The sequence below is a fragment of the Nansenia antarctica genome (genome assembly GCF_963989245.1).
Source record: "Nansenia antarctica genome assembly, chromosome: 8".
Lineage (NCBI taxonomy): Eukaryota > Metazoa > Chordata > Actinopteri > Argentiniformes > Microstomatidae > Nansenia > Nansenia antarctica.
In genome coordinates, this window is record NC_137678.1 from 48,275,680 (window position 1) to 48,286,763 (window position 11,084).

General features: G+C 45.2%; 1 protein-coding gene across 1 annotated transcript; it reads left to right on the forward strand.

Moving 5' to 3' along the window:
• Positions 1–244: 244 nt before the first annotated feature.
• LOC308164639 (tropomodulin-1-like) lies at positions 245–10,857 on the forward strand (the record flags this gene model as incomplete). The annotated part of the gene is made up of 9 exons (XM_080538719.1): positions 245–355; positions 1,815–1,971; positions 3,830–3,946; positions 6,677–6,766; positions 7,400–7,530; positions 7,842–7,949; positions 8,179–8,322; positions 9,130–9,274; positions 10,799–10,857. 9 exons carry the CDS (start codon positions 245–247, stop codon positions 10,855–10,857), a joined length of 1,062 nt encoding a protein of 353 aa, XP_080394845.1.
• Between the last annotated feature and the right edge of the window lie 227 nt (positions 10,858–11,084).

Here is an 11,084-nt window from a genome sequence, read left to right on the forward strand (position 1 = left end):
TGCCCCGTGCATCCGGGCTGTTGATAGCTCTAAGTAGACTATGTCTAGGTAAGTTAGGACCCAGACTCTCCGAGAAAGTGTATGGGGAGGCTTCCAATGTGTGGCAATTAACTTTCTCCTTGCTTTTGTTGTTGATGCCTACAGACTTCCTCCCAGGGTCTGTCTGTCTGGGCACTGCGTTGTCGTTCTGTCTGTTTTGTCGGGGGGAGGTCGGAGGTCGCTGTGATCGGGTTGTGCCGCTGCCATGTCCTTAAAGAAGGATTACCGGGATGTGGATGAGGACGAGCTACTGAGGAAGCTCTCTGAGGAAGAGCTGCAGAGGCTGGAGGACGAACTGCAAGAGTTAGACCCTGACGTAAGTTATGGTTTTTATCTTTTTATGACCTTCAGGTGGAGTTGCTGGAAAAAGGTTGTGGTTGAGGTTGGGGCCAGGCCAGGATGCACTAAATCACTGTGTCGCGATTGAATATCCAAGTGTGGATATTTCTGAAAAGAGATCCACAGCCTCTGAGAGAGAAACAGCCAATTTCTATGAGTAGGCTAGATCCCAGCCAGAATGAATCCCACCTCCCTGCAACCCTTCCCCACGTCATTGCTGTAAACATGATTTGTCAGCTTGGTAAAATCAAAGAACGGGCTGAATATGTCAATTTTAAAAAGATCCTGACATAGGTGTAGCCTATTCCATTTTGTGAGGTTGGCTGAAAGCGGGATACGAGCTCAGCAGATATTTATGGCTTTATGTAGCTACTTGGGGCTGTGTTTGTATCCATGATTGTTCATCATCTGTAGAGGTGTTGACAGAGCCAGTAATAGGGTCAGGATTAATGGCCAACAGCTCATAAATGCTGGAAGCTTGCTATGCCAAGAGAGCTAGCAAGGCTGTGTGTGTGTGTGTGTGTGTGTGTGTGTGTGTGTGTGTGTGTGTGCGTGCGTGCGTGCGTGCGTGCGTGCGTGCGTGCGTGCGTGCGTGCGTGCGTGCGTGCGTGCGTGCGTGCGTGCGTGCGTGCACGCACTTGTGAGTTGCTGTCGTGTGTGCATTAGTGCGTGGGTAGTATCAGTGTGTATGTGAAAGAACCCACGTTTTCAAGTATTTCTTGCCTTTCAGAAGTCATAACATAAGCATTGTTATTTAGCCATGTTTAGGAGTCAAACTAATGTCTAGCTATGACTACTGTATTGCATGTTAGCACCCCTGCATTTGTAGGTGCTGAGAGCCAAGATAAGGTATCAGTCTATATGGACCTGTTTCTGCACTAAGAATAGCTACAGTATAATGCTTAACAGGTCTGGGAACTGTCTTTGTTCCATACTTGGATAGTGATAGTAAAAGCCCTGCAATTGATATTTACCGCATAAAGATACCACCATATCTGGCTATGCGGTACCCACCATATCTGGCTAAGTGGATCTCTATTTCAGGCTCTCTTTTAACTGTTTCATTAGGTTTGACCTTCCTGGGAGATATGCTAATTAGTATTTATGTCTGTGCTTTTGAGACATCAACACTGTCTACGAGGATAAGTAGTTCCTAGGGGGCCTGCTGTAAAACCAAAAGGCAATGTTCATCAGGAAAAGGCTTTTTGCACGCCTGAAGTAGTCTGATTGCTGCATAGTAATATAGAAGTTAAACCACCAACTGCCAAAGAATTCCGGAACACTCACCACCTAGAATGCCAATTGTTTTATGTGGTGTTTGCCAAGCAACAATACTGGCTACACAATTAAGCATCATCATTTATGCATAATCTTGGGTGAATAAAGCCACTCTTGGCACTCAATTTGGGTGACTTTATTAACTTTTGTCCTCTTAGAATGCCTTGTTACCTGCCGGCATGAGGCAGAAGGACCAGACCAAGAAGGCTCCCACAGGGAGCTTCGAGAGAGACAACCTGCTGGCCCACCTGGAGAAGCAGGCCAATGAGCATCCGGACCAGGAGGACCTTGTGCCCTTCACCGGGGAGAAGAGAGGTAGGAGGCCCATCCAGACACTCCCCAGAGAAGGATGTTAAATGTACATCACAGAAAGCTAGCATCCACGCTCCGTGCATTGTTGTTTTTTTCTCTCACATTTTTCTTCAGTTAAAGTGTAATGGAAGAGGGTTTTGTGCTCAAAACGACAAGAAGAGAGGTGCTGCCTTAAATAGTCCAGCACCTAAGAGAGGTGCTGCCTTAATATAAAAAAACGTCACGTTTCCGTCCCCGGCGACCTTCATCAAACAAGCTTGTCCGTGAAATTAGCATGCATAAGAAAAAGGAAGGTGGTGGCGGAACCTCCTGTGCCGAGAGGGGTGTGGTCTGAAGACGGAAGGGCCTAACCACCTGACCAATCTCTGGCACAGAGGCCTGCATTTGTCCTTGTGTCAGGACATATGCCACTACCAACCTGACTGAGCCTGCCTATCCGTCAGGGCCTATGGCCAACTGGCCCGTTCCGTTCCCAGGTCCAGACCAGGTGAGGGGGAGCCTGCTGGGGAGCAGTCTGTCTCTTCTACTGCGGTCCCTTGCTCTACCCTGTCCCCTGAGGTGTGCTCTTGTGTCTTGTCCCACACTTCCCCCCACACAGATTCAAAAGCAATGATGTAAGCATAAGGCTAGGTGGGAGTTTCTCCCCTCAACAGACCTTTTGAAGGGAGCGTTTCATACCGTACCTTCACTCCAGGCGATACACTGTGACACTTTTTAAGACGTGTTCCTATTTATTTGACCTAGATTAGCAATTTAAATGTTTAGAATATAATGGAAGTGGATGTGGTCCAATATGTCTGGCCCAAAATGTGACCACATCCACTTATTGGAAATTGTGGAAGTGGAAGCTGCTAAATTATGTGGAAAAATCTAGGTTTGTGGTTAAATACGGACATTTTGAGGAAAGGGTAGAGGATTGAGGATAGAGCACCAGTCGCTCTGGTCTGACAGCCGCCACTGAGCTGGCTGGCGCAGGGACAACCAGGCTGCCAGAGGCTGGGTCAGGTGAGCTGACCTGAACACGGAATGACCAACTGTCTCCATGGCTTCAGCTGCTGTCACACCCAGAGAGCTCACAGTTTCTGATCCAGGACCAGACCTCTGACACCGCATTGTAGGTTTACACACACACACACATACGCCCACACACACACACTCACACTCACACTCACACACACACTCACACACACACACACACACACACACGCCCACACACACACACTCACACTCACACACACACACACACACACACACACACACACACACACACACATACGCCCACACACACACATACACACACACACACACACACACATACACGCCAACACACACACACACATACACTCACACAAACATACATACACACACGTGCACACACACGCACACACACAGATGTCCCCCTCCAAGTGTCCATTCATAGCCGCTAATCCTGAGTCGTTAGCCGGTGTAGAGCATGATGCAGGGGGGCCAGATGCCAGGGATTGCTGGGAGTAACAGTAGCCCCCCTCGGTCCTGTGAGAACAGATTTTTAGAGCCCCCGTGAGTCAGGATTGCATGACGCAATGTGTATTAACTACGTCGTTTCCATGGTCAGTTGTTGAAAACCAAATGGGAAAGAAGTAGTGACTAGAACACCATGGGCCGGTTTCGGCCTAGAGGCTAGAGAGGCCCGGCTAGCGATCAGAAGGTCGCTGGTTCGTTCCCCGCCCCCAGGAGGGAGCTCTATGTGCCCTTGAGCAAGGCACTTAACCCCTAATTGCTCCAGGGGTGCCGACTATGGCTGACTGTGTGCCTAGAGCAAAAAAGACCAAATTCCAACAATGGATTGTATGGCAAATAAAAACATTCTTCATTCTTCCAGGGAAGGCCTTCGTGCCTAAGAAGGTGGTAGACCCCATCATGGAGAACGTGACTCTGGAGCCGGAGCTGGAGGAAGCCCTGGCCAATGCTAGTGATGCTGAACTCTGTGACATCGCAGGTAGGGAGAAAGATAGGAGAAAGACACACCCATACAGTACACTGAGTACAATATGTACTTATTTTTTCTCTCCCTCCCTCCCTCCCTCCCTCAACTTTCTCCTCTCTCATTCTCTCTCACGCAGGAACACTGACACACACACACACACACACACACACACACACACACACACACACACACACACACACACACAATCATTTACAGACACTCCTACATTCTGTACATTTGTGAAAGACATTGAATTTGTATTGTGAATTGAACATACTGTTTTGTATATATTTCTCTGCATTGAGCTAAGGAAGTAGACATACTGTTGGTGAATACCTTACCTCTCTCTCTGTGATTGGACTTTCACTGTATGGTATGCACATTTGAGTTCTACCAGTGTCTAATCTGTTATTTAATCTAAACACAATGTTCTGTGTCAATTAATCTTCTCTGTAGACACTGAGGATCCTTAATGACCGCATAACCTTTTTGGTAACAAGACCTACAGTGGCTTTGTGTCGATTTCTGTCCTACTTCCTGTCACCATTTCCTCACGGTTAATGCTAAGTGGGATACTTGGGACGGCCTGACTCTGACCTCACTCCATTGAAGTGGAGATTTTAAACTGGTTAGGTCAGGGTTATGGGTTAGGGTAAAGGTGAGGATTGACCTAAGGATCCCACTTAGCATCTACCATTTCCTCTTTGCATGAAGAAATGCTATATTCATCCTAAAAAAAACACCACCACAGTCTCTCCATCAGTAATCCTCTGCTCTCATTTCACTCTGCTGTCTCCTCTAGCGTTCCACCCCTCCTCTCCCTGTGTCCCTCATCCTGACATCCTCTTCCTCCATCTTCACCCTCTCCTCGTCTTCATCATACCCTCCATTAGTGTCTCCTCCTGCTGGACATGACGGTTGCGCTCTCTAGGACAATAGACGGGGTATCTGGATGCCTGCCCATGCATATCCTGCCATAGCATTTTCTTCATGTTGTTGTCTGTCGCCATTTTATTTGGATACTGCCCTCTAGTTCATCTGCATCTTCTAGATAATGAACTGCAAGTCTGTTGCTATGCAACAATTTACTAAGGTTAGGGTTAGGTTGCGGGTTCAGTTTAAAGGTCAGGGTCAGGGTTAGGGTTAGAACTTAGGTTAGTGTAAGCGTTAGGGTCATGTTTAGTGGACAGTTGAAGAGTTTGTTGATAGTTAAGTTACAACATCTAGGGCTGGTTTCACAGACAAGGCTTAGGCCTAATCCTAGACTATAAAGCATCTTCAATGGAGATTTTCCATTGCAAGTGTGATTTAGTCCAGTATTAGGCTTAAGCCTTGTCTGTGAAACCGGCCCAGAGTAAACTATCTGCGGGGGACTGTCCAAATAAAGTGATTTGATGTGAGTTTGATGCGGGTTGGGCAGGTAAGCTTGCACCTCCCACGCTGACCCCATAGAAAAACAGAATAAAATCAACATTCCATGGCGAGTGAGCCGGCCGCCATCTTTGGTGTACCATTCTTGAGTAAGGCACTTAACCCTAAGTTACTCCAGGGAGACTGCCCCTGTAATCTCTAATTGTAAGTCACTTTGGATAAAAGCGTCTGCTAAATGGTTAAAATGTAAATCGTCGTGTTTAGTTTAGTTTGCCCACTCCTGAGTCACAGTAAATGGTGCCTGGCAGTTTGCTTGCTTGGAGTGATTCAGCCCTCTCAGATACTTCATTGGTTTGCAAATAATAATAGCGCCAGATGAGTCACTGGCTCCATGGACTACTAAAAATGGACAGCCTGTTCTCTGTTGTTTGTGTCTGTAAAAACAACCTGTTCTCATACACTCTGTCACCTTGACAGATGAAAAGATGTGCTGGCTGTTTTTTTTGGGAAGTGCTTTCTTTCTGCTGTTTTTCTGCTTTCTTCTTGGCTCCCTGTTTTGACTCTGTTCGTTTGTGCGTGCCTCAGAGCTGGTGCTGTACCAAATAAATCTGAACCCACTGGCTGGACGAGTGCGCGGAAGATAAAACAACCCCAGAAATATGCATAGTCTATACACACAGTCAAGGTATTTCTCCAGCAGGAGAAAGGCTGGTGGAGGTAGCAATCGGAGGACCGTTTCATTGTAAGGCATGGAATGGAATGACCGACGGTATTAAACACTGATTCCATTCCATGCATCACAATGAGCCTGTCCTCTAGACTCTTTATACCGTCTTCATAGGGCGTACACGCTCTGGGAAACAATGTCTGTATCGAGTGACATTTGTAACAATGACAATTGCTACTTGAACAATGCCCTTCGTCGTGATCTGCATTGCGACGGTTGTTTTTGGTGTGTGTCGTGCTGTGATGTGAATTGCTTTGTGTGAAATGTACTGGATGTCTGGGCTGATGTTTTTTTTGCGTGGGATGTTTTTGAGTTTGAACCTGCTCTGAAGGCCCACTTACTGTGTCTCTGCTCTGGTGACTCGGTCAAGTAAACATAATCCCAACTGAAGGAAGGGTTGGCATCCACCCACTACCTTCCCTTGGATCTATTCCCCTCTGGTCACGTCATTTGACCCACTCTCTCTCTCTCTCTCCCCCTCTCTCTCTCTCTTCCCCCCGCCCCCCCCTCTCTCTCTCTCTCTCTCTCTCTCTCTCTCTCCCCCCCCTCTCTCTCTCTCCCCTCCCCCCACTATCTCGCTCTCTCATACTTTATTGTTTCTCTCCTTTCTTCCTATCACTCCATCTCCTCTCCTTCACCACCAGCCATTTTGGGCATGCACACTCTGATGAGTAACCAGCAGTACTACGAAGCCCTGGCCAGCAGCAACATTGTCAACAAACAAGGTTTAAACAGTAAGTGGGATAGCTCCTGGGAACTGCCCTAATGTGATTCGTCTGTTTATCCTATGTTATACTTACAGTAAACCTTTATTGTAAACTTGCAAGTGGCAAGACAAATGGTGTAAGTTGAACATAGAGTTAAATGGGCCAAAGCTGTAATGCATGCTTCAGAACAAATAGCTCCAATTGAGAACTGTTCTCAAGTTTGGTTATCGCCTAATAATTCTTGCAAATTCATATTTAATCTCAGTCTTTGATCTGAACTATTTGTTATTCTGTTACCTTTACTTGACATGCTGTCTCTATGTTGTTATGGAGTTTCTTAAAGGAGATGTTTTGCTTTTTAGAGAAGGCAGCTTACTTGCCCCATAAAAGTGATTCAGTTAGATCTAAGGCGAGCGTGGCTGTTGGCTACATGCTGAGATTCCAAAATAGCACACGTACATGCACTCAAAAACAGTCTGGATTGTTCTACAGCACTTGCAAAGAATTGAAAAAACAATGAGCCATCCCTTTGAAAATGAAATGACGTTTTTGATAGATTTTTCTAATGAGTTTTCTACATAGTATAGAATGAATAGATTTAGTATATATGAACCAAACAAGAGTGTGATTTTCACTCATAGTATGCCATGCCCGTTGCAGGTGTTATCCAGTGCGCCCAGTATAAGCCCGTCCCTGACGAACAGCCCAACGCTACTGATGTTGAGGAAACGCTGCAGAGGATGAAGAGGAACGACCCTGACCTTCTGGAGGTCAACCTCAATAACATCAGGGTAATTCTGACCATTGATGTACATATGCATGATTTATGATATAACACAGTACAGTAATACTATCAACAGGATATGGTTGATAAGCCAGGGGTCGGGGTCAATGCCATCAGTGTAATGGAAATTCCAAGGCGAGATCGGTCCATCACCCGTTTAACTACCCAATGTTAGACGTGTAGGTCTGTATAGCAGGCACAGCCCTGCTCCACCCTGATGGAGGCCTTACAGCTGAAAACAGCAGTGCCAATAATAGTTCTCTACGAACGACGTCTTTTCTTTGACAAAAGTATTTTCTTGTCACTTTTGTTTTCTAGAATATTCCAGTGCCTGTCCTGAAGGCCTACGCAGACGTCTTGAAAGAGAACACGGCCGTAGAGCGTCTGAGTATTGTAGGAACCAGGAGTAACGACCCCATAGCCTTTGTGAGTGACTTAACTGTACACGGCTGGTGATTCATATATTTCATTGGAGACTTTACAGAAGTCCAAACACCACCACCACCCGCGGCATCGAATTGCTAGCTTTTCGGTGGCGCATATTTTTTTAACATACCTGACACCAAAGCAAATTCCTGGAAACCATTGTTTGCCGTGGCAATAATGTGTCCGGTATATTTTCATTCAGTGTCCCCCGTGGGTCTGTTTGTGGTAGGCCCTGGCTGATATGCTGAAGGTCAACACCACTCTGAAGAGTCTGAACGTGGAGTCTAACTTCATCACAGGGACAGGCATCCTATCTCTGATAGGGGCCCTGCAGTCCAACACAACTCTGCAAGAACTCAAGATCGACAACCAGGTAGGGACTAGTTGGTCTGTCTGTCTGTCTGTCTGTCTGCCTGTCGGGAACTTTAGAGTGCCTAAGCAGAAGCCTTGAAAGACAATCTGTCTGTCTGTCTGTCTGTCTCTTTTTATTTATGTATTTATTATCACTCAATCTATGAATGTGTCTGCCACCTTATCAGATGCCCTATACTGGCTAGCAGACACAGCTTATAGAGAAATATTCAGTTTACAGTATGTGATGGTGATAATAAATATCTCTCTCTGGACGGATTACGGTACTTTCAACAAGTTTGAAAAGCGTTTGCACTAGTGTGGAGTTATTTTCAGAAGGATAGATTATTGTATTAAAAATAAAAGAAGCTAAATGTTATATTAGAGACTTAATATGGTCATTAGGCCTTACTGTACATCTAACAAGTGAAATATGTCCTAACATAGTAGGATGAATATCACTACTCCATGCTTCATATTTGTTTATGTGTCATACATATTTGGCCCCACTTTGTTCAGAGAGTTCAGGTATTTGGGTAGTTAGATTTAGCTTGATCGTGTTTTCAAAGGGTGCTTCAGGTTTAGGGTAAGGGTTAAATGAATTAGAGGAACAGTTTGTCTTCATAGTTAGTTAAACAATCTACCAACTATCTCTAGGGCACTATCCAAATATATCTACCTGAATAGTTTGTCTTGATAGCTGATAGATTGTTTAACTAACTATCTCTAGGGGACTATCCAAGTCAGATGTTCCTGAGAATCTTCATACGTCGTCATTATGCTGCATCGTAACGCGTGTGATTCGTCGTTCCCCCCCGTCTCCAAACAGAGCCAGCCGTTGGGGAACAAGGTGGAGATGGAGATTGCCAGTATGTTGGAGAAGAACAGGTCGTTGCTCAAGTTTGGCTACCACTTCACCCAGCAGGGCCCGCGCCTGCGGGGCTCCAACGCCATGATGAACAACAATGACCTGGGTGAGATCTTTGTTCCAGTCATGCTACAGTACCACTCATTCACTAATGCAACCATCCTAATAATAATAGTAATAATAATAATAATAATAATACTAATAATAATAATAATAATAATAATAATAATAATACACTGAATTCATATTGAGCTTTTCTAAGACCCAAAGATGCTTATCTTTTCACACAAGTCCCACAATCACTCACTCTGTCTTTCTTAGTAGACATCTCACAATTTTATGACATCCTTTTCCTCCATCCATCCTTTTCCATTCTCACATTTGTACGATCCTCAAAAACCCTCACTCACTCACACCTCAGACCTTTGAATATTATATTATAGATTTTGTTTTTAAATATAAACTTTCCAAGAAATGAAAAAAGCATTGCACTCATGGAACTGAGCCTCTCCGTCTGTTTGAGTCGATTGTAATCTAACTTAGTGCACCATCAGAGCATCATAATTTTACTGTAACTCAATAAGGCAAGGGGGCAGAGCCAATTCCAGGGAACATAAGTTCCTGGCTGTTTCGATCTCGTCTCTCTGGAAGATGACATCATCAAAGCTGAACTGGTGTTCCTGTGATCCGGAACAGCTGAGCTGAGGCACTACCAGTGACTAATTTAAAGCTGTTTATAAAAGGAGCATCACAGGACATGCCTGTGTTCTTGTACCAATGTTGCTCCATACATCAATACTATTATTACACTGTGTGTCTGTATGATTTTACGACTCTTCTTGAGAAGATATGCATGAGCTGCTCTTGTAAATTATTATGATTAGTGTTTCTTTTAGAATGTGAAAAGCACACTCATTGTATACAGTTGTATTTAATGTCGGTCATCGTGTGTACATGCTTGCGCGTGTGTGTGTGTGTGTACATGGGTGGGCATGCATTTATCTGTATACCACTGTTTTGTTACAGCTCGGATTGTTCGATCTGACTCAGATGGTTCCTTTACCCTCACTCTGTCCGTGCCAGAGTTGGAGAGGGCGTTTGGTAAAAAGTTCAAGAGCAAGTCCAAGTAAAGACAGCCATTTTATGAATAGTCTTTCCTCTACAGCAGTCTCTTGCTTCAGCAGTCTCTTGCCTACCCATTACTACCTGCGTCTTCCTCTCCTTTTCTCCACCCCCCCTCCTTCCTCTCTCTCTCCAGCAGTGACCTTCTTTAGTAGCTCTTAAGATCTTAAGTAGGCCTTCATTGTCAGGGGCTTGCTTCTGGCTTTTACAATTTCAGTGACATGGGAGAAGGTTTGAAGGTGACTTTGACTGGCTATTTTCTTCAAAACTCTATCAGGCAAACGGTACAGGACACAACTGCTTTGCTCGACTATATGTTTCTCTTCAAGCACTTCTGCTTACTTGTTGGTTCTACAAAATGGTTAAGACAAGACACTAAGATGTCTAAGACAAATATATTGAAATGTTTTCATTGCTCCTCTAATTTCTGTGTGCTTACTCTGCCTCCCTCCCTCCCTATCTTTCTCTCTCGCTCTCTCTGTCTCTGTCTCTCACTTCCTTACCACAGTAAGAAAGAGAAGGCTTGAAGGTGGGCCCATCTTCCCCAAGTGTCGGTCAAACGTGTAGCCTCCCCTGCCGGAGTTGCCCGCCCCACCCCGCCCCGCCCTGCCCTGCCCCTCCACATCCAACCAAACTCCCACAATAAACCCCTGTTTCAACCCCAACTCTACAGAGATGGGCCCTGGTCAAATACATTTTAAAGTGCATCCTTCCTTCCTTCCTACCTACCTTTCTCTTTTACTTGGAGTAAATATCTCTCACAGACTAATTTGTTTGACAAACAAACTCATCTG